At 48.9% G+C, this 27,412-nt stretch overlaps 1 protein-coding gene across 2 annotated transcripts in view; it reads right to left on the reverse strand.

Annotated features, from left to right (window-relative positions):
• The window catches only part of LOC127004485 (longitudinals lacking protein-like), a 61,731-nt gene that overhangs the window by 21,986 nt on the left and 12,333 nt on the right, over nucleotides 1–27,412 (reverse strand). For both annotated transcript variants that reach the window (XM_050872256.1, XM_050872255.1), the window contains exon 2: nucleotides 16,491–16,523. In XM_050872256.1, the coding sequence (XP_050728213.1) occupies nucleotides 16,491–16,523 (33 nt within the window). The remainder of the gene's footprint in view (nucleotides 1–16,490; nucleotides 16,524–27,412) is intronic.

A 27,412-nucleotide genomic window follows, 5' to 3' on the forward strand; every position in this document is an offset into this window, starting at 1 on the left:
CAACATTATTATTATTATTATTATTATTATTATTATTATTATTAGTAATAGTAGCAGCAATAATAGTAGCAGTGATAGTAACTGGAGTAATTATATAATCAATAATAATGTAATTAATAATTGTGGTAATAATGGTAACAGTAATAGTAAGAGCAGTAGTATGTACCATTAACAATAATTATTACTACTAATATAACTACTATTGCAAAGGTAGTGATGGTAAAGCTTATCAGTAGAGTATGGTGATGCAATAATTTGTTGTTGTTGCTAAGGCGATCATCACAATTTTTGATTGACTTCGTTTATACAGCAACAAACATTTATGCATCAATGCGGCGAGTAAGTGAAAACGGAAGGGAATCATTGCACGACGGGACACATACTGGAACCCCCCCACTAATACGCAAACAAAGGATAAAAAATGTCAGCATGTTGAGGAGGAGGAGGAGGAGGAGGAGGAGGAGGAGGAGGAGGAGGAGGAGAAGGAGGAGGAGGTGGTGATGGTGGAGAAAGAAGAGGAGGTGGAAAAGAAGGACGAGGAGGAGGAGTAGGAGAAAGTTTTGAAAATAATTAATCAAAAGCTTAATACAGCTTTAAGCAGTCGTTTGCGTCACAGGTTGGAGGAAAAAAATGCCGCCGAGTAAAGAGTTAAGGGCGGGTACTCGGGCGCTTAATTAATGCGATAAAACACGGCTGCCCTTCATCACTCGCCGATAAGTAATGCGAAACGAACATTCTTAAATTAACGAAAACCGCACTCACCCTTGCACACACACACACACACACACACACACACACACACACACACACACACCAAGGTGACCTCATGTACCCTGTCTATGAAGCAATTCTCTCCTCGTCTTCGCGCCACGCGGCACGTCAGCTGAGACTCGGGCTTTTTCTTCCCTCGCAGCTTCGGCAACTTTGCCCTCACGTCTTTTAGGCAAAAACAGAGCAAGCGTTACTATACACGCGTTAATTAATTCCATTCGTTTAAAGAGCGGCATGGCAGCGGATGATTAAAAGATTTTTAACTTTGTCAGAATTTCCATTGTGTGTGTGCGCGTGTGTGTGTGTGTGTGTGTGTGTGTGTGTGTGTGTGTGTGTGTGTGTGTGTGTGTGTGTAATTCACCACGGGCTGATCACGAGTTGGACTCGCTTTCGCCAGCAGGTACCCTCACGACGTGAGCAAGTGCTCATTATTGTCGATCTCTGGGTACTGCCAGGACCTCACACACCACACACCCCATCCCCCTTGCTCAAGGGGGGACAGTAACCACTCCTAGTCAACGGAAAGAATCCGGCCTGAGCGGGGCTCGAACCGCCGCCTGTTTGGCCGTCAAGCCTTGCAGCGTGGCGCTCTAGCCGATTAAGCTACTGGAGCGGTGTGTGTGTGTGTGTGTGTGTGTGTGTGTGTGTGTGTGTGTGTGTGTGTGTGTGTGTGTGTGTGTGTGTGTGTGTGTGTGTGTATATATAAATTAATATATATATATATATATATATATATATATATATATATATATATATATATATATATATATATATATATATATGCATACAAATTTATTATAGTCTTTGAAATAAGCGGCAGTAAACGAGTAAGCGACGGGTGGCCCCGACGAGCCAGCAGGGTACTTCGCCAGGGAATTTACCTTCCCGAAAATAGGGCGTCGGAGATGGTAGGACCGCCGCTGCCCTCACCGGGAGGCGAGGGGGTGTTGGCAGCAGCGGCGCCGAGGCCTGAGTACACCGGTGCTGCTGCAGCACACTCGCTACAAAGCCAATACCCAGAGAATCCGGCTTTGTTGTAACCCGGCCCAAGGGGTTTGGGTCTCACGTCATTCGTCCTCTTTGGCTTGCAGAATTATTCAACAGCAAGATACTATGGGCTTTGTACAACCTTTCTGAAATTCGGATATATATATATATATATATATATATATATATATATATATATATATATATATATATATATATATATATATATATATATATATATATATATCCATTTACACACACGTACGAGCACATGTTTGAGGCGAGCGCTGCGGCGCACTGCAAGTATTAAAAAATCCCAACGCCTGACGCGGCAACAACAGTTTCAGTAACCACATAACTCATGTCGACTCGCCTCCACCTTTGATCCCCGGGTTTTCTTCACGCAATTAAGGAAAAAAACTTGCTACGGTTATTTCCGATAGTACAGAGAGGCGCCACACACCCAGCCACGCCACGACCTGCTTGCGTTGTTATGAGGGCCCGCTTGCCTGCGTGAGAGCACCATAGCACCCTGAGCAGCGCCTCGACGCCCAGGCGACAAGCACAACACACTTCAGGATCGGGCGTGGGGCTGCAGGCACCGCGGGCAGGAGTAGGGGACTGTTTACTGAATTACAGCCTTCAGGCCTCCCCACCCATGCCCCGGTACTCACGGTGCTTCTCTTACGCCCTTTACCCTGGTTTTGCCTTTCATTCCGTGCGCCCTTACTCTGGCCCTTACACACACCATGCCTTCTCTCTCTTGCACACTATGACTCTCTCTTCTTCTTCTAACTCTTTTCTCTCTCTCACTGCCAATGCCCTCACTGTTAACTTTTCATAAACGATGCCCAACTCTCCTCTTGTCATGCTCTTACTATCCCGCTCTGTAATGCCCTCGCCTCGCCTCTCACGTACCATTCCCTTCCTCCTCCTCACTCACACTTGGTCCTCACCCTCTCCCTCCCTCACACTTTAGCTTTCCCCTCTCCCTCCCCCACAGAATGGCGCTCATCACCTTCCTCCCCCACACAATGGCCCTCACACCTTCCCTCCCTCGCACAATGACTCTCACACCCTCTCCTTACCCCAAACTATGGCTTTCACCCCCCCCTCTCCCCCTCTATGACCTCTCACCCAATTCCCCTTAACACTATGACCCTTACTTCCCCCAAAACCATTGCCTTCATCTCTTCCCCCGCACAATATCCCCAAGACCCCCCAACCTCCTCCCATTTTTTTTTTGCCTCACTCCTTCCTTTCCTCCCACACTTCTTTCCTCCACCCCCACTTCCACCCTCACCCCCTACTTCCCCCTTCTCCTCCTCCTCAAGGCAGGACCCCCCTTCCCCCCTCCCCCCGCCTCCACCACCGTTGCTTCACATAATCTACATGTCCACCGGTGCCCTAATTTCATTATACCTGAATAAGAGGTCATTAGCGTAACGAACTCTCAGGTTGGCCGGTAATTTGGTCACAAATATCCAACTTTCATTTCCATGAGTATGTAGCTTTGGATTATGTAGGAAGGATCCATACTGCATGTTACTGCGCGCGGACAAACACCCGGCAAAAGTTGGACTATTACGGCGGAGTAGCGGACGCCAGCCAGCCAGTCCGCGGTGGGGGAAACAGGACAGGATGCACCGCGGAGTCGCAACGAAGGCCGCGCACGATGGCGATGGGTGCTTGAGTTCACCAGCGGCCGCAGGAGATGGACGCTGGGGTGGGCACAGAGGGGGAGGATCTGTAGTATGGGACAAGGACGTTCGCTGTGGATGAGAGATGGGGGGGCTTCAGGGGACGAGGATGTGTGGTTCAGGGACAACGAGAATACTTGCGGATGAGGATTAAGGGGATTCAGGGGCCAAGGAATTGTGGTTCAAGGACAACGGGAGTAATTGCGGATGAGGATTTCGGGATTCAGGGGACGAGGATGTGTAGTTCAGGGACAACGGACTGAGGGGATTGAGGGGACGAGGGTGTGTGGTTCAGGGACATCGGGGGTCGCTGAGGATGAGGATTGCGGAATTATAGGGACGAGGATGTGTAGTTCAGGGACAACGGATTGGGGGGATTGAGGGGATGAGGACGTGTGGCTTAGGGACAACTGGGGGCACTGCAGATGAGGAGGGCGCGTACTTAACGTTGGCGAAGGGATGACAATGGGAGTTTCGGTTCAAAGATAGACATAAGGGAGTGGATTATGGGTGCTCCGGTTTCACGAAGAATGGGAAAGGATGACTAGTGACTTCGGTGCTATGAAGAGATGTTTATTTCTATTTCACGAAGACCCCGGTGCAAGGAAGACCACAGGGAAGAAGGTAGGAGAGGAGGAGGAGGAAGAGGAGGAGATGGAGGAGGTGGAGGAAGAGGCCAAAATGGGGGAAGCAACTCCATTATAAAGAAGACCTAAGAGGGGAGCGTGATCAATTCGCCAAAGATCGCAATACGTTACACCGACTCGTTCATCTCACACAGAATATCGCTTTCCTGCAGTCGGCGGCAACTCCTCTGAAGGGGAAGAACTGATTTATGTTCCCTCCGTGAGCATAGGTCTTGTCGGCAGCCTAAAAGTAGCACGGTTTTACTTTCCGACACTTTCTTCGGCCGGCGGCGTCAGTTGTAGGCAAGGCAGCAGTGAACATGTCCCCGCCACACAGCCAGCCAGCCTTCCCGAGACGTCTCCAGCCATCCACTCACGTGCACCTTTCATTCAGTCAACGGCCTTAAAAGTTCGCACATAAGACAGTTTTCGATCTTCAGTATCGATCACGCAACGTCACTCAACGTCTCTTCTTCCTGTCTTTCTTTCCCTCGCGTGGCTGCGGCTTGTAATACATCCTTCGTGGAGTGCGTCAGGCAGTTGCCGAGTTGCCGGTGTGGCCGGCCAGCAAGCAGCCACTGGACGAGAGGCACTCACCCAGCCCAGTAACCCAGACAGGCAGCCAGCGGGTCCCGAGCCAGACAGCTGCCTAATCCACGGGCCAACAGCCACCCGAAGGGAAACCTGTCAACCTGTTTGCTGGTCGGCCCGCCGCCTGCCGCCGCCCGCCGCCTCAGGCCAGCGGGGAGGGCATTGAGACCGTCACCCAACCCTCGGACACCCTCCCCGCCGTGCCCACTGATCAGGTTCCGCGTATCAGCAACAGTGAGAGAAGGAGGAGGAGGAAGAGGAGGAGAAGGAATGAAGTGGATACCAGGTGGACAGCGGGCAACTCTTCACCTCCACTAACACCACTACCATCTCCCGCCCCGACTCTCCACCTACACCATCATCACCGCCACAAGCACCAGTCTCCGACCTTCCAACACCGCAAGCACTACCCCACGACCCTTCACCTCCCCCCCCCCACCACTACTACATCACCACCACCACCACCGTCATCTCTACCCCGCCAGGCTCTTGCTCCCTCTCTTCACTCCTCGCTGTCCCAACCATGGCCGACCTTGAGCGAGCGCCCCTCCGCCCCCGACACCCCGGACCCCGCCTCCTCCCCTCACCCCAGCCCAAGCACGCCCAAACCACCCTACGTAGCTGGTGCACCCAACACTCACCCCGGCTACTCTCTCTCTCTCTCTCTGGACATCCCAATAACATACGCCACCCATAAATGTATAAAAGCACCTACGTAATTCATACACACAAACATACACACACACACACACGCAAAACTCACAGGCATACAGTACAAGATTATGTAGATCAACATACAGATATATAAGTTGTAGACCACATACGTATACATGCATACCTACAAACATAGAGGCATGAAGAGGCAAGCAGAGAGAAGGTTAGATAAGGAGAAAAGTTATTTTACTCGTATCTTATCTCTCTCTCTCTCGGGCTCTCACCCTTATTCCAAGTGGGACGCAGTCATATTGCACACACACACACACACACATGCAAGCCTTATGTACGTGGCTGCAGTCCCTTTGGTTTACATGTTTGTGAATGTGTACGGTGTTCCTTCCGCTAAATTTTGGTTTCAAGTTCTTTTTTTTTCAAACGCTAAGTTATTTTGTTAAGTTATGCATGTGTATTTCGTTTGTTATAAATGAAATAATGTGCGACTGAAAGCGTTCATGTTATGGCTTTGTATATGTATGTCTGTGCGTTTCCTTTCACGTTCTGTGCCACTGGAATAAAAAAATAACCTAAATATCAACTTTATCCTCTATCTTATTCAGCGGTGTTTTTTCCTTCAGCACTCAATATGCTACACGAGATAAGGATAACACACACACACACACACACACACACACACACACACACACACACACACACACACACACACCTTCATTATGACTCAGGAACGAACACACGCAACAAGCTAACTTCTGCCTGTACAAAACACAGCCTCTCCTCCCCCTCCCCCTTCACGCCCTGTTATACACACACACACACACACACACACACACACACACACACACACACACACATACACGGACGGACGGAACAAAAAATCAACTTGACTTTACGATGCCGTTCAACATATAAACAAACAAGTGCTCTCTCTCTCTCTCTCTCTCGTGACTTCACCCTGCCGCAGTTTGCCCCTCTAGCCGCCCTCTACCAGGCATACATAATTAATATATTGAAAATATTGCCAAACTTCGTTATCCGCCGCCACCGTATCACGCCATACACCGTACTTTTCCGCCAATCACTTTACATCTACCCAATCTATTTATGCCGCTATCAATCCACTCGCATCAATATCTTGCCCGGCATCGTTCCGAATAAACACGTGGAGTTACAATGTGCCATTCCTATATTGTTTGTTTGTAAATAAATGTTCGAGTGGAATGTAATTCATCGGGAAAAAGCGAGCCGCAACAAATGTCATTTACACGCAAACTGAGTCAATTTTAAACAGTGGTAAAAGGGAATAAAAATATAATTGAGAATGAAGTGATAGATTTATATAACCCTGACCGACTGTTGATGGAGGCCGCGCGTGAATTAGTGGTGTGTGGGGCCGTGGTGGAGGTGGGGAAGGGAGGGCCAGGGGAGCCGCAACTTTGAAAAAAAGCGAAAAAAGCGGACAGGGAAAAACGGCTTGTGGTACATGTATGTATGCACACACACACACACACACACACACAATACATATATATATATATATATATATATATATATATATATATATATATATATATATATATATATATATATATATATATATATATATATATATATAACACTCACTCTCTCTCTATCTCTCTTATATATATATATATATATATATATATATATATATATATATATATATATATATATATATATATATATATATATATATATATATATATATATATATATATATATATATATTATACAAAGTTTTGCATCGAGAAAGGTCGGATAAAACAGAAGTACTTAACTTTGTATAACTTTGTCATAAACGTGGAAAATGCGGCAAAACACGCACAAAAAATATTTAGCGGCGCGAGGCGAGGCTGCACGACGCTCACGGCGACACTCGTTAAACAAGTTTGCGTTGAGGTGTAAATCAGAGTGACGGTGAGTCTCTGTGAGCACGGCACTGATGTATGGACGCCGCCCCGACCCGCTGCGGCGGTGCTCACGCGAGCCGTTGGGCGGCGGCCACCGTTAGCCACGCCCACTGGCCCTCATGACGCTGCTGACCGCCTGCCGCAAGGAGGTGATCCTCGGCCGCGTGTCCGCCACTTCGGGCTGACGGGCGACCATACTCCCGCCGCGACCCGGGAAGGCTGCGGCAGGATTATATGCTTTCTTCCCGCCATTTCCGCTTTCGTTACGTCTGGAGGTTTTCCCCAAGGTGGAGGCGAGCTTCTCTGAATGGAGGCAAATGTTATTCCATGGAACGCCCGCTCCCTTAGCGGCACTCCTCGCCAGGCCCACATGGTTGTCCAGTCCAGCCAGCGCGCAGCAGCCCGTCCCGCCAACACTGCTGGGCCGTCCATACATTCCACACGCAGACTATTAAAAGTTTGTGTGAAGCAAGTCATTAACATTCTAAATTAGCGAGCGTCCTCAAACAAAGTTGGTCCATGTTTGTGTCCGCCTATATAAATATTTCATTTACTTGTGCACGTCTCCAAATGTATAACGTTTTTTTTTTGTTCTGGTTTTCTTTTCATAAAATAGCCCCGTAAATGAAATTTGTTTATTTCATTATTTTTTTTTGGTTACGGCAGCAGCGGTGCGCGTGCATGTGTGTGTCTTTCCGTTCGTGTGTTTGCGTACACCTCAGCGGCTCGCCGTTATCAACAAAAGTATGCCTTGGTAGTTGGCTAAACGGCGTCAGGCGTGCTTCGGACTTCTAATGATGTGCCCCAGTTCCTCTATTATTTCCCACGAGTATCTGATCTGCGCCGCGTCGAGGGCGGGCTGGAGGCGAGCCGTGCGTCCGTGGCCGCGTCAGGCAGAAAGTGCCGCCAAGGTGTCGTCCGGTCACTGCTCCCGCCGCACACCAGACTCGTCCTGCACATCCTCGAGTGTTGCTTCCCTTGCTTGCTTGCCCTTCCCGCCGCCAGGCCCTCTCAGCCCCTCCCACCCCCTCCCGTCCCCTCCTCCCCGTCCCCGCCCTTAACCTGCCGCACGCCCGTTCCCGCCTTACCGGTCACTCATCAAACACCACTCACACCTGCACAAGATTCCGCCCAGTCACGACTCTTGTTTATTTAATGCGCCTTTACCTTATCAGTGGCAGAATGCGTGGAGGAAATGGACGTCCTCCGATCTGGTGGCAACTTGTGCAAACCTCAATTAACCTACGATTCTGACTCTGATTTTATTGTTACGAGAGGCAAAAAACAATTTATTATTTGCACTATTTATATGGCAACGCCTCAAGTATTTCCTGAACGCAAGACGCTGAGAAATTGACACCCAGGACGACCGGTCGGCGTAAGGAGGCAGGTCGTGAGGTGGGTGGATGAGTCACGTTCCTCAGTCACTCACGGCCACGTCTTCCCTCTGCCCTCTCGTCCTTCCTTCACGTAGGTGCATGGGTGGCCCGGCCGGGGCGCGTGGATGGGGGAGGGGAGAAAGGGGCGGTGGGGTGGGGTTTTTTCACGAGTGTATCTTTCCCTGTTATTTACGTCGCAGTGGGCGGCCAACACAGGCGGTCATCTTGCCTTCCACGGGTAAACAAGACGAGGCTTTAACTCTGTTGTGGCGGAGGAAGAACCTGCTCTCGGCGTGTAGGCATTGTACGCGCATGAGTGAATTCCCACATTGGTCATGGCCGGTATGTGAGCGAGACCATGGCGCCACCTACCCTACTAAAGTACGTTCCCACATTTGTCGTGCATGTGTCGGGGAGCGTGAGACGAGCTCAACCCAAGGACAGACAGCCAGCTAGTCGCGCCGCCCCTCCTTCCTCTACTACCCCTCCTCCTCTTCCTCCTACTCCTCCTTCCCGTACTCCCCTATCTCTCCATGTCGGCCTCTGCCCTCTTCCTCCCTTCCTCCCCTCTCCTCCATGCAAGCAGTCCCGCCTAACTCCACTTACCTCCCCTCCTATCCACACCCGTATCTCCGTCCAACCCGCCCCTCCTACCCTGCCATCCATCTTCCTCCTCTCCAAGCCTGCCTGCCGTCTCCCTCGCTCCTCCGCTTCTCTGCTTGCACAGCCCCTCAACCCGTCCCTCCCCCCCTCCTTCCCCCTCGCCGGCCAGATGATTATCCTTCCCTATAACCCGTGTCTTTCTCTTTTCTTGGTGTTCTTGTCCAACACCCGATCTGGCGTCACTTTGATTTACGGTTCAAGATAGAAAGAAATCGTGGTCCCTGATGTGTATTTTTTATTTCAGGCTCTTGATCGTTGTCGCGTAGCCGTGTATGGTCTTGGCCGAACATGAGCGGTCAAGTGGAGAAATAATGGCCAACGGAACACTAATTACAACGCAAAATACTCTCGGCGTGGGCTGCGTCCGACTGAAGAGCTCTATGAAGCATGCGGGGACAACAGGATGACGCAACAATGGGGACGGATGGAGGACGGTAAGATAATATAGTCGCCGTAAAGACGGAAAAATTTGTCCATTCTCTCTCTCTCTCTCTCTCTCTCTCTGTGCCAGCTGCCCCCTTCCCCCCCTTGCATCCTTCCTAAAAATGATAGCGTTAAGTTTTGGCCGCATTACAACATTTATGAGTACTTTACATGTATATATCTCTATGCCGCCCGCGCCGCCGCTTATACGACCCGTTAATGAAGAGCGCCTAGACGGGGGGAATAATATGGTGTGTGTGTGTGTGTGTGTGTGTGTGTGAGAGAGAGAGAGAGAGAGAGAGAGAGAGAGAGAGAGAGAGAGAGAGAGAGAGAGAGAGAGAGAGAGAGAGAAACACTAAACTTTCCTGGAGTGCCAACAGTGACCTTGGACACTCCCCTCTTCTCTCTCTCTCTCTCTCATCTCAACTTGGAGGGAAACGAATTGACATCTCGAGGAGCATGTGTGTGGCCCCATGACTTTTTACTCTCTCTCTCTCAAGGTGACGACGCCTGTTCATCATCGTATTTCCGCTGGAGACAATTGTTCGTATAATGCATTACTTTTTTTTTTTGCTAATGCGCGCGCAGCTGAAATATATGAGCGTGATCAGTAGTTAATGGCGTTTTGGAGGGGAGGGGAGGGGAGGGGGGGTGGGGGATGGTCTCTCTCTCTCTCTCTCTCTCTCTCTCTTATAATTGCTTCTCTCTTGCCCTTTTAATCGGTGTGCTAGCAGCTGGGACACACACACACACACACACACACACACACACACACACACACACACACACACACAACGAAGAAGATTGTAGGGTTTGCAGTATTACTTTCGTTGACCGTCTGAGAGAGAGAGAGAGAGAGAGAGAGAGAGAGAGAGAGAGAGAGAGAGAGAGAGAGAGAGATCGAACATCCTTTCATCTCTCCCTCCAGAATATGGCGTAATTTCTACACTATATGGATGTTTTAGCACATAATTATAAACCTCTTTCAGTTGTTCAGATTTTCATGCATTCCTGCAAAGATGGAGACGTGTATATGTGTTTGTATATATATGTGTATGTATTTATGTAGATATATAAGTAGATACTAACGCGGATGAGGTGCGGCATACCTTCAAAACATTCTTATTGATCTGCGTTACGGGCTACAAAAGACCGTAATTTTTGTCCACTTACACATCGCTTAAAACGAAAGAAGACAAATTTAACAGAGAAAAAGAAGTCGGATTTGCAAAAGAGCTGCACATGATGAAATAAAGCCAGAATTCAGGTGGAAGAAATTCTGGCAATGGGATGTATACCTTAAAGACATCTAACACTGTGACTGTTTACTTACTGTTACTTAAGATGGCGCTTGATTACATCCGCCACTAGAGTTACAGGAGGTTATGCTTTCGGTATATTTGTTTATTTCTTTGTCTGTTTGCAGGATTATTGAAAACCACCAAGTCCGATATAAATCAAACACAGCGGAAAGATGTAGCGCGGGACGATGAAGAACCTGTTTGAGTTTGGGAAAATTCCGACAAAAACTGACAGAATGATTGCCAACAGAGCATAAAAACTGATTGACTGAATGACTTCGGGGGCGGCCATATGGAAAAAAACCGGCAGTGCTTTGAGGGCAGATCATGAGTGCTTCCTGAAGGTATTAAAAGCAGCTGGGAGTCGGACCGGCCAGACCCCGCTTGCCTCCAGTTAGAAGATGAGGGACCTCGTGATAGTCCGGCCCGAACCACGATTTTTATAAGGTGCATATGCTATAGCTGCGCGTGGCCTCGGTGCTCATCTCAGTAGCATTAGCCCTTGCGCCTATGTTGAGTTCTTGGATCACTGTTTTTCCCTTTCCAATATGATACAATAAATACTAAATGACCGACTGAGGGCAGCTACCTTATACTTATTCATTTGTCTGCTTGTTTGTTTGTTTGCTTGCAGGATTACGCAAAAAACTAGCGGCCCGATTTTCAGGGAAGTTGTCGGACTGCTCAGCGGATGTTTGCGGTCACCCAACGCTCCTGCTCTTACGGTTACTGTCTGAGCGTTGCCTACGACGGTCATGCTTGTATTTGATGAAGCCGAATGTAAATTAATTGATCCTATCTGTCGACCCGCGGGAGGAAGAGACAGATAGATAGATATAGGTAGATGGAGAGAGAAAGAGCGTTTTTTTTTTTTTTTGTGTGTGTGTGTGTACGCGTGCGTGTGCGTGTGTGCAAGCAAGGAGCTGAACATTGTGGTGAGGGTTGGTGACTTTGATGTATGGATGTGGTGATGTGGTGGAGACTGAGTGTTGGTAATGGTGATGACTAGGATGGTGGTGATGATGATGATGATGATGATATGAACGATGATGGAGACGGTGATGATGATGAAGAGGATGGGGTCAAGGAGGAGAGGAAGAACGTGAAGCTATGATGATGATGATGTCGTTGTCTCAGCGGGTGATTGTGTTGTGATGGTGGTTGTGATGAGATATAGGGTGGTGGCGATGGCGATAGTGGTGATGGTGGTGAAGGTGATGGGAGGTGTTAACATAGGACTTGGTGATGGTGTTGATGCTCTTGGAGATAATGCTGGTGGTGTTTACGTGGTGGTGGTGGTGGTGGTGGTGGTGTTTGAGGTGGTGCAAGGGGCCCATTATATATTTTTTTTTATTATAGTTACCATTATTATTACCATTATCATCATTACTATTATTGTATTATTATTACGATTACTGTTACTATTATTTGTATTACTTTCATTATTATTACTATTTGTACGCTGCTGGATTTGGCGTTATATTTTGTCAAAGCAGAGATTGTAGTGGTGGTGGTTGTGGTGGTGGTGGTGGCGGCGGCGGGAGCGATGGGTGAGCGGAGTGAGGGGAGGGAAAGGCAACGCAAAACCAATGCGGACGTGCAGTGCTGTAGAGGGAGGTGAAGGGGTGTGTGCAACAAGACGGGGAAAGAGGGGGACGGGGGGGGGCGTATTACTAAACATTTTGTCACCCGAGTTTACATATTTGACAAGGCTTTCGTAGGAGTTGTAGGTATTTCCAGGAGTAGTTTTATGACCCTGGATGTTGTTTGACCCATCTTCTGTACCATGAACCTGAAGAAACACTCATTAGAACCCGACTGACCCCCTCGTTGACCTTTAAAAATAGCTGATGTGAAAAGCAAAAGTCTTATAATACCAACCTGAATGTCGTGAGTGTCTGAGTGAGAGTGAGTGTATGTGTGAGCAAGGCAAGTCCATGTACACCGTTCTGGAGTATGGCGTTGCTAGATGTGCACGTAGCATGACACAATGATGGGCGAGTGAGAGCGAGCATGCAGGGGAGTAAGAGGGAGTGCGTGGGTGAGTGCGGGCGGCGAGGTGCGGTGATTGTGTAGAGGAGGTTGGAGTACCATGACTGAGGAGTAGTGACACGACACACGGTTCGATACCACACCAAGAACTCTTACTCTTTTTTTCTCCTCTAACATGCAGTAGTGACGAAGAGGTTTCAACACGCCTAAAGAGGGTTAATAGTGTGTGGCGGTTAATAGTGTGTGTGTGTTCTCCGCACGCAAGGGAGTGGTGAGAGGAAGGGACGAAAGGATGGAAGGAGGGAAAGGAAGGATGGATGGAGGAAGGAATGAAGGGAATGTGATGATAAAAAAAAGAAGGAATAAGGGTAGGAGGGTAAGAAGGAAGGAAGTGAGGTAGGAAGAAATGAGTGAATGAATGAATGATTGAAGGAAGGCAGGAAGGAGGGAGAGGAAGGAAGGATAGAAGAAGAAATGAAGGAAATGTGATGATAAAAAAGAGGGAAGGAGGGTAGGAAGGTAAGAAGGAAGGAAGTGAGGTAGGAAGAAATGAGTGAATGATTGAAGGAAGGAAGGAAGGAAGGAAGGAAGGAAGGAAGGAGACAAAAGAAAGAATCGAGGAGAAAAACTGAGACGAAGAAAAAGAATGAAGGAATGGAGGAAGGAATGAAAGGAGGCAGAAACAGAAGGACGGAATTTATGAGGAAAAGAGAGGAAGGAGGAAAGGAAGGATGGGAGGAAGGATGTTATGGAGTGAGAAGGAAATAGGGAACGAATGAAGACAAGTAGTAGAAAAAGATACAGATGATAAAACCGAAACAGTTCAAATAATGTGGCAGATACGTGAAACCTAAACACTGAAGTGAAGACAGAATGATCAATAATATAAAAAAAAGGAAAGCAAAAAGAAACAAACACGTATAAATGCTAAAGGTATACATAGATGAATTAAGGCGGGCAGCAGTGCGTAGAGTGGCATTCATATATGTATAGTGCGTGATAGAGCGAGGAAGATAAAATGGTGCTGTGGTTCAAGGCAATGGTGTACGGGCGAGGCGTAAATATGTAAAGAAGTACTGAGTTTGGCAGCTTGTAATGGATGTGACTGTGCTGGGTGGAGCGAGGGAGTGTGGTGGGCGGGGTCGACTTAGAGGGAGGGAGGGGAGGGTGAGTAGTGGGAGGCATGGAATCGCAGAGAGGAGGGAGGAGAGGGTAAGGGGGAAGAGGAGAGAGATGGGAGAAACATGGAAATGGGTGTTGGTGACTCTAAGTGCTGCACAACTAATGACGGGAGACGATGGGGAGAGAGAGAGAGAGAGAGAGAGAGAGAGAGAGAGAGAGAGAGAGAGAGAGAGAGAGAGAGAGAGAGAGAGAGAGAGAGAGAGAGAGAGAGAGAGAGAGAGAGAGAGTGTGTGTGTGTGTGTGTGTGTGTGTGTGTGTGTGTGTGTGTGTGTGTGTGTGTGTGTGTGTGTGTGTGTGAGTGCGCGCGCGTCACATTTATCAACTGTAGACAAGAGTGATAAGAGTGATTGTATACTAATAAAGACACACACACACACTGACGAGAGAGAGAGAGAGAGAGAGAGAGAGAGAGAGAGAGAGAGAGAGAGAGAGAGAGAGAGAGAGAGAGAGAGAGAGAGAGAGAGAGAGAGAGAGAGAGAGAGAGAGAGAGAGAGAGAGAGAGAGAGAGAGAGAGAGAGAGAGATGCAAGTGCACACAAACACACACACACACACAAAGAAGACAGTAACAATCGTTCATACGTAGATACATACATACATGCATACACCTATACATATACATGCATATACACGTACATATCCACATGCGTGGATAGATAGGCAGATAGAAATATAGACACAGATAGGCAAAAAAAGATGAATAGATAGATAGACAGATACATAGATGCATACATAATCAGATAAGAGATAGCCAGCTAACGAGAGAGAGAGAGAGAGAGAGAGAGAGAGAGAGAGAGAGAGAGAGAGAGAGAGAGAGAGAGAGAGAGAGAGAGAGAGAGAGAGAGAGAGAGAGAGAGAGAGAGAGAGAGAGAGAGAGAGAGAGAGAGAGAATATGAGCGCCAGCTAACCAAAAAAAAAAAAAATACTAAACACACACTCAAGAAAGATTTATAAGCAAAAAATTCTACGCTAACATCTTGCGCTGGCCTGACCCTCGAGAAGCAAAGGACAGAGAAGCAGAATCGGGGAGGTCACTGAGGTCATCCGAGGGGTGGAGGGAGGAGGCTGAGGTCTTTGATAACGTGTTAATGACTTAATTAAGGCCAGTGAAAGCAGGGAGGCCTTACCCATCCACCCTGACCACGGCCCCCTCTCCCTTCCCCTCTTCCTGCGCCTTGCCCATGCACAGTTGCACACCCCTGCCCGCCATGCCTCAGCCGCCGCCTCCTCCTCCTCCCTCCGTCGCCCTGCCTCTCACCGCCTCCTCACAGCATCACCACCATCACTATCACCACCAGGGGTCAAGAAGGAGATAGAGCAGCGGCAGCACGGCAGGCAAGGAAGCAAAGCACATCGTGAAGTACAGGAAGGAAGGAAAAGAAGGAACAAAAAGAGAGAAACTAAATCATTGGCTGAGAAAACCAACCACAGAGATAGACGAGGAAATCAAAGCTTGTTAGGTGTTGTCTGTGAGGTTGACTGTGATGAAAAGAGCTACATAAAAAAAAAGGAGAAATTGTCGTAATAGGAGAGGGAAAAAGAAAGTGTCAGAGAAAATTATAAAGGAAACAGACGACCATTATTTTGTATTAAACCAGTGGAAAGCATGTGAACAATGACCTTTATCGTCTTAGAATCAGCCCGAAGAAATGAAATAAAAAATAATACTCGAAGAAGAAAGAAGATTACCCCAGACTATTATCTGTCAGTATATATTTATTGTAATTTTTCTTCTTTCTATTCTTATGCTTAGTTTCCGTTGATACACAGAGAATAGAATTTGGAATAAAAATCTGGTATCAATTCTGTGATCAAAAGACAGGTATGTTAATGCGTGTGTGTGAGCGTGTGTGTGTGTGTGTGTGTGTGTGTCGTTCCGGCGGCTCCAAAAATAAGTTATGGACAAAAAACGAACAAACAAACAAACATCCAAGGAAAGAAGAGTGTATGCGAGAGGAGGGGAACTATACACATCAAGGACATTGGTGTTTTTATTATGTTAGTGTTGTCTAAACTACGGCAAGGGTGAGAAGTGTTAATTAAAGTTTGCTACAAAAAAATAAAATAAAACAGTATTACATTGCTGAGTCTGACTATCAAAGGCCCTGTCTCGTTGTTAGCTAAAGGATTAGTTTGAGTTTCTAAGCTGAGAGGCAACAGGAGCAGACTGAGGAAAAAATCAGTCTTCATTGAGTGACTAACTAACTGGCTGACTGATTGACTGACTGACCGACTCAATGGCTCCCAGTGCATGAACATTGACTTCCACAAACCTCCATTCCGGACCATTTCTCCGTCTTCCTCCCCTGAAAATCCCATAATACAATTGATAATATCGGTCTTAACACACACTACAACTACTACAACTACTGCTACTAATACACTACATTATCATTGCACACTTTTATATACATGATGGACTTATGAGCTAAAGAGGTTTGTTGTAATTATTGAAACTATGGTAAAAATAAAGCCTAAACATGAAAAATAATACAAGACTGATTAATTACATGACTGGTGGGAAATAATGATGGCAAGTAGTAGTAGTAGTAGTAAATATAATAAATCAATAATAATAATTATAATAATAATAATAATAATAATAATAATAATAATAATAATAATAAACAAATAAACAAGAATTTTAGGAATACTAAAAAGTGACGTGTATTATAAACAAAACAAATAAAGAAAGAAAAGTAGCTGTAGCAACAATAGTATTCACAATAATAATAATAATAATAATAATAATAATAATAATAATATGAAAAAGAACAAATAATAATAAAGATGAATAAAAAGAGAAGGATCGAAGGAGGCAAGAGCCTTGGTGCCAAGAAATCCTGCTAATGGAGGTGGGTGTTGGTGGTGGTGGAGGAGGAGGAGGAGGAGGAGGAGGAGGAGGAGGAGGAGGAGGAGGAGGAGGTGGTGGTGGTGATGGCGGCGGGGCGGCGGTGGTGACACACGGGGAAATAAACACCATGACATACACACATAAAGTGACAACTCACAAAAAGTCTACATGACGGAAACAAAGTGAAGGTGTTCAGTTACATCATGTGTACTGTGTGTAGGCGCCTGTGAGGGGGGAGGGGCGGGGCGGGGCGGGGCTGCGTGGAGGGGCTCATGGATTGCATTATAAGGAGATTGTACAAGGAAAGGGAGGAATCGTGTCATACTGAACTATATTTAGAAGGAATGACCGAGCAGCGTCCTGTGTCAGGCCGTCAGCCGGGCCGGCATCCACGCCGAGCCGCGGCCCATCGCGTCTCCGTCACCGCCGTCGCCGCCGCCCAACCACACACACACACACCTGCGTGCCCTCACTAAGCAGCCCTAACCTACCTACACACTGCCGGGCCATGGAGTGTAGCAGCAGTACACCAACACATTCACACCGACTCACACCACCATGACACAGCCACACCACGCAGCATCATGTACACTTCAAGGAATATTATCAATTCTATTATTATTATTATTATTATTATTATTATTATTATTATTGTTATAATCATTATTATCATTATATTTTTGTATGTACTTGTTTTCGTTTTTAGTGTTTTGCTGTTGCCGAGTTTAATATATTAACAGAAAAACACCGGAATACTTTTGTTTACTCGATGTTTGCCGCCCGTGCTTGGCCCGCCTCGCCTGGCTAATGTGCATGCGGTAGTTAGCACGTCGCCCAAGACATGAGGCCTCCGCGTATGGCCGCCTCATCAGACCGGCCTGTCGGCGGCCGTACATCATGTGCGTTCCTCCGACAAACAGGTAATACCAGTGATTGCGGAGCTTCATTACCGCCACTCACTGCTCGGCGCCGACGCCCATCGCTGCCTCGCCCAACGCACGGGTCACTGATGCCCGGAGTTTGCTGACCCGCGTGCCTCGCCGCTACACAGCACTGGCGCCTTTGAGACTTGTAGCAATGATAATAATATGTAAAATAAGGTCGGTAGCGTTAAGTTGTATGTTTGTCGGTCGTGACTCCATTTACGTGTTCAAAGCGGCAGCGTCACATTAGGTTATCTGATTGTTAAAAAAAAAAAAAAAAAAAAAACATTACATCGGAATTCGTTCCAACTAATATAAATTTCTAAAACTGTAGATTTTTTCTAGAATAGTGACGAGTCAACATTTTAACAGAATTCCAAGTGTGTTATGACGCGCCGCCAGAGAAGCATTACTTTTTGGTCAAGCATTTCAAAGGATTAAATATTGAGCAAACTTTAAGACAAGTTTCGGAGTCCCGGCAGCCTCCGCGGCGGCGATGAAGCCCTACCGAGGCTCGTGGCGGCGCCGCGGGTTTTCCGTCAGGAGGTGACGACGGCCGCGGCGGGTGTTTCCAAGTGACCTCCCGCCGCGTCCCACCGTTGGCCGAATTGAGGCTGTAGGTGGGGTCGTAATCAGCAGTCGGCGGGTGAGTTACGAGAGGAGGGGAGCAGGAGGAGGGTCGCCGTGCGTGCCTTGGTGCTTCTGCAAGCAACTCGGCGACGCCCATACAACAAATGACTGTACCGTCTTTCGCTTCTCCCTCGCCCCGTGTCCCTCCTTCCCGCCGCTTCCTTCCCTTTGTCTGTCCTGCTCAACCGCCGACGCAGCCACTCGTCCCCAAACCCACATGAACTTTAACCACAAGAATATATCCTTAACGTCTCGAGGTCTTCACGCCGGGACGACCATACAAGTACCGTCGTACCCACGATTTATCATTACGTAAGTTTTTCAAGGTTTTAGCTCCACCTGCCTCCTTCTCCCACCCTCCCTCCTTCCTTCCTTTCCTCCCTCTTGCACACCGCCCTGCACCCCCTCCCCCCCTCTCTCTCTCCACCTTCCTGCGGACCCTTCCTTCTCTGCGCTTCCCACCTCCTCTTCCAGCACTCCTCCCCCATAAACACCCCTACCGCCCGTCTCTCCCTCTCCCCTCTCCGCCTCGACTCTAGCACCCCAGGTGATGGTGGCTGCCAGTGTTATTACGGCCCCTAGCGAGGTGGAGGGCGCTATTATGTGCCTTCAATCCACCTGAGCAAAAACGCAGTACATGGACGTCCTGTCTGATTGCACGACTGCAAGCAATGGCGCCCATGGGGAAACGGAGGTTTATGAGCGCTGCCATTATCGTATTTTTTGAAAAAAGAAACCGAATACGCTGCAAAGCTTCCTGTGAGAATCAAAGAGCAGCGAAATGGCAATAGCATCGGAAAGGAGGGCGAGGGAAAGAAATTACGGGAAACAGAGGTGGTGACTGTGGCGAGAGAAATGAGTGCTTGGCGTACCCTTCACCCGTCACGGCTGGAATGCCGCCTGGAAAACGCCGGCGGGCTTAAGCGCCGCAGAGGGTACGCCGCTAACGAGCCGACCACTGCCTCATGATAGCGAGACTCAGGGGCGTCGCGCGCGTACGGGAGGCCCTGCAACATTAGGAGGGGGGTGGGGGAGGCCGTGTAAGGCAGGAATGTGTGTCAATTTCGCTACCTTGACCAGAAAAAAACCGCGCGCTTCTTGACTCAAATTTCCGACGCTGGAAAAGCGAACTTTGCTAATCGATTCCTTTCAGCAAACAAGTTTCCTTCTTCCTTTCGGCGTGTCTTGAACCCTGCAAGACGAAGAACAGCTCCTCGCTGTTTGGAGCAAGCAGGCAAGCAGACCTGACGCGCGGCGGGCGGGCCGGCGAGGCGCGGCCAGGCAGGTGGGGTGACGCAGCTCCTCCGCCACGCCACGCCCGCCCGTAGCCCGCACTCAGCGCTCCTATGGTTCTCTCGCCTCACATTCTTCACCTTATGTAACAACACGCTTTAGGCTTTATCCGATTCCTCCCCAAGATCTAGTTTCCCATGTCGTGCCTCGCCTCTACGGGCAACGGGTCGGACGCTACTGCGGTACTCGGCTCACGGTGTCCTTGGCCACGTAAGTAGTGATGGCATTCCCTGGTCTCCTGCCGTACGTGGTGGCTGGCTGGCTGGCGCGGGTAGGTGGAGCCGCCATCAACCATTCCCCCTCCACATGATGACACACCATGGCAAATCAGCGATGCGATCCTCCTCTTTTAATATACAGATCCAGGGTCGAGATAGTCCGAGCCGGTTGTCCCTGTTGCCACTGTGGTCGATTGAATGATTTGGGCGATAAGCCGCGACGAGCATTATACGTGCGGCCGTAACACCCACCTTACTTACCTTCCTAGCGCACCTATGACCTTCCTCCGCACCCCTTCCTTCCCTCCCTCCCCCTTTGTTGCACATGATCTTCCGCGGACCGAACAAGGTGTGTGTGTGTGTGTGTGTGTGTGTGTGTGTGTGTGTGTGTGTGTGTGTGTGTGTGTGTGTGTGTGTGTGTGTGTGTGCACGTCAAGCTGGACTCTACCGTAAAAGATTGCCGCGAAGATTAGTCACATCACATTGTCTGTGCGTAGTTTCCCTTCTACTGTAAATATACGGACGACCCACCTTTGTCTGGCTTCTAACCGTACATACAATTATTCAGGCACATACAAGCGCTAAGCAAACAGGCGGGAAAGAGAAAAAAATACAACCTGGATAGTCTTCGCAAACGTTTTATTTTGTGAGTAAACAGCTGACGCGAGACGGACGCTGTGGATTAGAATGGAGGAAAACACACATCTTAAGAACCACTCTCGAACGTTACGGTGCTATGCTACTAACCTCGCTACGGAACAACGCCGAGCAGGAGGTACAGTGCATGGGGATTTTCCTTGCAGCGAAAGCACAATAGCGGCCTCGGAAGCCCCTCGGCACGCTGAAGGCAAAGGGTGTAGAGTAATCGGAGGTTGGGTTAAGCCACGCCATCACAGGCCAACGGAGGGTAACGAGCAAAGTCAGGATATTATTTATTTCTAGCGAGAAGAGCAACTACTAACGTTACGCATCGCTGCTTCCTCTCCTCTACTTCTCCCCTCCCCCTCTCCCCCCTTCCCCCTTACACACATCCCCAAGCAACTTCCACCACTCCCTTCCCTTCCCCCCTCAAGCGTTGTAGCCCCTCCTCTCCCTTCCTCCGCAAGCAACTGCCACCCTTCTCTTCTCTCATAAGGAACTGGTATACCTCTTTCCTCCCTCCCTCCCTTCCTCCTTCCTTCCCTCTCTCCCCTTGCCTTCACAAGCACTGCACCCTTCCTCTCCCGTCCTCCCAAAAGCAAATATCCGCCCTCCTTCCCTCCCTCCCTCCGCAAGCAATTGATACCTCTTCTCCCCCTTTCCTCGAGCAAATGGTGCCCCCTCCCATTCCTCTCCCCTGCAGAACTGTAGCTCATCCTCTCCCTTCCTCCAAAAAGGAAATATCTGCCTTTCCACGGCTCTCCCTCGTCTAGTAATTGATACACATCCACCCCCCACCCACTGCGACTGGTACGTACCTCATTTCTATGTGCACCTCGTACCGCCCCTACCATACCACTCTGCAGGCAATGGGCCACCCTCTCACCGCCTTTCTTTACAAGCAATTGCTGCCCCTCTCTTCCTTCCCCTCCCTATCCCTCCTTCCCTCCAACAAACAACTGGCGTCTCTCCCCTCCCACCCAACCTCCCAGCAAGCAACTAATATCCCCTATTTCCCTCCCATCCACTGTGAGCAACTGTTGCCGCTCCAACCCACTCCCCCACCTCTTCAATCCCCACTCACTTCTCCCTCCCCCTCCGCCCCACACATGCCTCCCCTTCTCCTCCCCAAGGCCCTCGAAGCGGCGGCAGAGGCGGGCGCCCCAGGCAATGCTCTGCAGGTTACAAGTGTCCATTAGCCGCAATATTTCAGCCACCCAGAGTGAAGCGTGCTTGCGACACCCATGAGATGCCGCGCCGCCCCGCCGACACCCGGAAAGCTAAAAGATCGCTCAAGAAAAGGCACGACGGCGATGAAGGAACAGACCCTGAATAATTAAGTGAGTCCTGCGACAAGACGCGGCCACGGCAGGAGGAGGGAATTAGGAGGTTACGCCTATGAGAGAGAGAGAGAGAGAGAGAGAGAGAGAGAGAGAGAGAGAGAGAGAGAGAGAGAGAGAGAGAGAGAGAGAGAGAGAGAGAGAGAGAGAGAGAGAGAGAGAGAAAGCAACGTCAAACACAAGAGACACGAGGCTGAGTAACATCAAGGCGGCTCCTCTTCGGCGTAGGTGGCGGTGCTATGAGGAGGGGAACCACCACCACCACCACCACCAGCCATAAGCAAGACGGGACGAGCTGGACGGATTCCTTTAGTCTTTAGCAGCGAGGCGGCATCGAGGTGACTGGCAATTACGAACAGTACGGGAGGAACGGCGCTGATGACAGGACACTAGTTTACTGCTACTGCTTCCATGTGCGTGTGTGTGTGTGTGTGTGTGTGTGTGTGTGAGTGTTGTCCAGTGAGAGCACAGCAGCATGACTCGTTACCATAATGACACGTTAGGTTTTCTTCCTCCTCTTCCAGAACGGGCACAATACGAGGCTCCCGGCCGCTCTGAGCTCCTTTTGTCTGTTCATGCAAGCCTCGGAGAAAAGGCGGACAGGGCGGTGCTGCTGGGAGGGAGGGGAGGGATTGAGGAGGGGGACATAGGGCAGGGAGAAGGGGAAGGGTGAAGGGGAAGGGTGAAGGGGAAGGGAGAAGGGGAAGAGGAAAGGAGCAGGTCCGGGAAAAAATTGATTAAAGATGCCGGAATTTAATCCACTTTGCACACACACACACACACATACACACACGAGGCTGTTGATTGTGGAAAATTCACCGCCGACAAAAGTAGGCGATGGGCGGCGGCAAAACGGGTCTCTTCCGCGCGAGTTGCAAGGGATCCGCGCCCTCCCTTATTCCCCTCCTTTACCGTCCCTCCTCTCTTTTATCACATCCTCTCTCGCCTCACGTTCTTCCAATATCCCTCTCCCATTACCTCCAATTCTCTCAGTTTCCTCCCACGCCCCTCTCTCTCCTCTCCTGTCTTCTTTCATCCAGCATTATCCCATCTCGCGCCTTTCACGTTCTTCCAATATTCCTTTTCCATTACCTCCAATTCTTCACACAATCATCAAGAGCTCACTGGTTGGCCCCGTTCAGGAGATCGCCGCCCATCGCTTCGGACTCTCCCGGGCGGCGTTCATCGCGTTGCTGCGGCGGTGGGCTTAGGGCGCTACGCAACACGATTACAGCGCACAAAGGTCGGCCGGACGCGGAAAATGAGAAAAAAATAACGAGAAGAAATCGAAACTGCGTATGTAAGATGTGAGTCGATCGTGCGTGTGAGTGGGCATTAAAACCTGGGTACGAACGGAAAGATGGAAGTATGACGTAAATAAGAACATAAGAACATAAGAAAGTAAGGAGTCTGCAAGAGGCCGGATGGAAGTGAATTGAATTTTTGAAGGACAAGAAAATAAATAAACAAATCAGATGGAAATGCTAATGAGATATAGTGCAAGGTGAAATGATGAAAATATAGAAAATACTAACTTCATGGATACAAGGGAGCGCCAAATCGCTAAAATAAACAAACAAACAAAAAAAAAGGTTCCGATCGTCTAAAAAAACTGCTCATTGTTGCATTTATATTCCTGAACGTTTCTTTCGGCCTACGCACAAAAACAAATTAGGAAAGCAATTTTTTTACGTATGACATAACGATGGGAGGAAAGGCAGAAGAATGTATATATAAAGAAAAGGGGAGAAAAAACCCCCCAAATGAATATGTAAATGAATAAGTAATAATGAAGAGGGGAGAATAAATTGAGTAAGGATAAAAAAAAACCCCACCATGAGAGAAAACGAGAAAAAAAAGAGTGGATGATGATGGTGTTGGTGGTGGAGGCGGCGGTGGAGAAGAGAAATACAACATAAATAATGGTCCTAAAGAAAAGATAGATAAAAAGATAGACAGATAGATGGATAGAAAGAACCCCCCCCCCCCCCACACACACACACACGCACACACACAAACACGATCACACAGAATAGCGTTTGTAGGTAGCGGCTTTGGAGGACAGGCGCAGGGGGGAGGAGGGGGGGGGGGGGGCCGCGAGAGGCGTTTTGGCAATATGAGATAACTTTAAACTTTATAGTGATCTCGGGACACCTTGCAGACAGCAGGAATATTGCACAACTTAAACATGAAGGATCAGGTCTGCATTAAAACGAGCTCTACGCCCACCATAAGAAAGTTTTATCGCCGCCCGCAGGAGTCAAGAGGAGGAGGAGGAATAGGAGGAGGAGGCAGAAAGATATTTATTTATGGTGGATTAACTTGAAGCAATGAACGACTCACGGTTTGAATTACTTACCGTCACACACACACACACACACACACACACACACACACACACACACACAAGAGCAAGTGAATGAATGAATGAATTAATAAAATAAATGATTGAATAATTGAATATGTAAACTAATAACAAAGTAAATGTGTCAACAAATAAATTAGGAAATAAAGAAATGAGAGAAACGCCACTATGAATAAAGTAATACATTAAGTGAATAATATCGCTAAGTTTGCCTTACGTTCCGCGAAGTCGTCTGTAGTACGCATGGGTTGGCTCCCCGCGTAAAACAGGCGCTATATGTGACCGGGAATACAAATGTGTGTGAATAAAAATCTACCAAAACATTTCTGTGTGTACAAATAGGCGGGCGTGTGTACGAATAGCCGCCAGCGAGTGGACACGTAAACACAGACAAGCACGTACACACACACACACACACACACACACACACACACACACACACACACACACACACACACACACACACACACACAGGAACAACCATTTAAAAAAGCCCGAAAACATACAAGACAGGAACAAATGCACACGGACACCCCGCCATCAACATTCGCACACCAACACAAGTATACTAATACACAAACACTCATCCGCTCGTACTACTCACGTTCACACACAAACATTTCTTGCAGATGCACAAACACGGCGGGGATAAAATTCCGTCAGATATTCGTTTTCTTCATAACAGTCGCGTACCATGAATATAAAACTAGTCGGTGAAGGCAGGGCCGACATCCAAGAACAGACGGCATATGCACTTGCAGCCTCCCTTCCCTTCATCCTGATGCATATGCAGTTTAATTTACACTCTTGCCTCGTATCCAAAAAGGCCGGCAATTCGACAAAATATTCATCCTCTGAGCTGCAACATTTTCCCTCGCCTATTTGAACATAAAATGCAACTTAAAAATTTTGACTCGGCAATTAGCAGATCTTTGGATTGATTAGTGTTCCGCTGCTTGGCGATGCTTGCAAGTTTCCTGGCGTGTGTAAAATGTATCTAACAAAAGCAGCGCGATGCTTTTTCCAACCCTAGAACCTCTTTCGCTGTTTTCACAATATAAGGGTCGCATTAACGTGCCTTTGTACCGCGCTGAGCTAAACCGAGTGGGACGACCGACCTGTTTGGTTTTATTTGCAAGGGGACAAAAGAGCCCATTGTGTAAGGACGCGGGAACGGTTGGGGAAAAAATAAAAGAGTACTGAAATACCTTGCAGCTCACCACATTCTTGGGTACGAAGGGAATTGAGAAGTTTGAAAAAAAAAGATGTTGGAGGGCATTATACAGGGATCGTAAACTGCGGCACACGATGGACTAATAGGCGAGGATATAAAGCCTAAGCTCGGAGGTATCCAATTTGTCTCAGGCTTGCCCTCCCGCCCCCTCCCCGCCCCGCCCCCGCCCCCTCCCGCTCCACACTCATTACGGAGCAACGAGGCAGAACTGGCGTTATTCTGGGGAGAGCAGTCACTCAAACTAGTTCCGTGGTGTCCGATGGGGAAATTAAGCGTAACTTTATGGAAAACAGAACCTGCACAGCCGAGGCACCACCACGCGAGCACGACTGCGACGGCGGCGGCGGCGGCGGCGGGGAGACAAAGAGGAGCGGCGGCGTCCATACACACTCCCTAAAGATACGCTTCCCTGCTGATGGCCGGGAGGGAGGAGGCTGGGGGGACGGGAGCTGGCTGACGAAGGGGCGCGGCGAGGAGGAGGAGGAGGAGGAGGAGGATGGAGGGGAAGAGGGACGACCGGCCTGCTTTCCCGCCTGCCTGCTCCGGTCCTCATTTTAAGAGGTCATCGACGACTCAGCATCCAGTCGTCTCATGAAGCTTTCCCGAGGGACCGCTATGGAGGAGGAGGAATAGCGGGAGGAGAGAGGAGGAGAGGTAGGTGGAGAGAAGAGATGGGGTTATGGATTAGGAGAGGAGAGGGGGGGGGGGGTGAAAGAGGTAAAGAAAAAAAGAGAAAGGAGGAGGAGGATGTAAAAGAAATAAGAAAACGGAGGAGGAGGAGGAGGAGGAGAAAAAGAGAAGGATGAAAAGGAAGAGGAGTAGGAGAACGAGGAGTAGGAGAGACAGGAAGAGGAGCAAGAGGAAAAGGAGAAAGAGAGATGGGGAAGATGAGGAGGACGAGGACGCGAGGGAGGAGTGACTGCCTTCTGCTCAGGGTACGCGTGTGCAGGGTATGGGCGGTTCAAGGGTCACGGCAACATGCTTCACTAGATACAGGGAGGGAGGGGAGGGAGGAAGGAAGAGGGAGGGAGGAAGGGAGGGAACGACCGAGTGAGTGAGTCAAGGTAGGGGTGGGCACCGAACTTCACGTGATGGATATGTATTGGTCAGTGTATAGTGTGTGTGTGTGTGTGTGTGTGTGTGTGTGTGTGTGTGTGTGTGTGTGTGTGTGTGTGTGTGTGTTCTCGTTGTCTTGTTATGAATAAGCGAACGATGAAGGTGTGACGGAGTGTGGTGTTCTTGGAATACTTAATCTCTCTCTCTCTCAGCATATCATCCCCCTTGCTCCCCTCCCCTCCCCTCAACAAAGCTGGCTAACATGTGCATCTACCTGGCCGGCGGCGGGACCTACAGCCGGGGAGGTGACCGCGGGCGGCGCCGACACCATAGACGCACCTCGGGGAACAGGCTCCGCTCTCCTCACTCCCAGAAAAACAAGATTATGTTTAAGCACAATGACCACGATCACCCACGGCCATTGCTCTCTTCACTCGTTCTGATGTTATCACTGACACAAGCTGACTATATCTCCCCTCCCCCCGCACAAGTCCTATTCCCCGGCGCCTCTGCTCTTCCTCCAGTCACAGAGGCGAGGGACCACGAGGGAGGGAGGGCGGGAGGGAGTGTGGGCCAGCTGGGTGCACCCGAAGAATGGGCCTCTCAGCTCGTACAAGGCGCCCCTTCACCGCGAGACTCGGGC

Source organism: Eriocheir sinensis, chromosome 28 (genome assembly GCF_024679095.1).
Source record: "Eriocheir sinensis breed Jianghai 21 chromosome 28, ASM2467909v1, whole genome shotgun sequence".
Lineage (NCBI taxonomy): Eukaryota > Metazoa > Arthropoda > Malacostraca > Decapoda > Varunidae > Eriocheir > Eriocheir sinensis.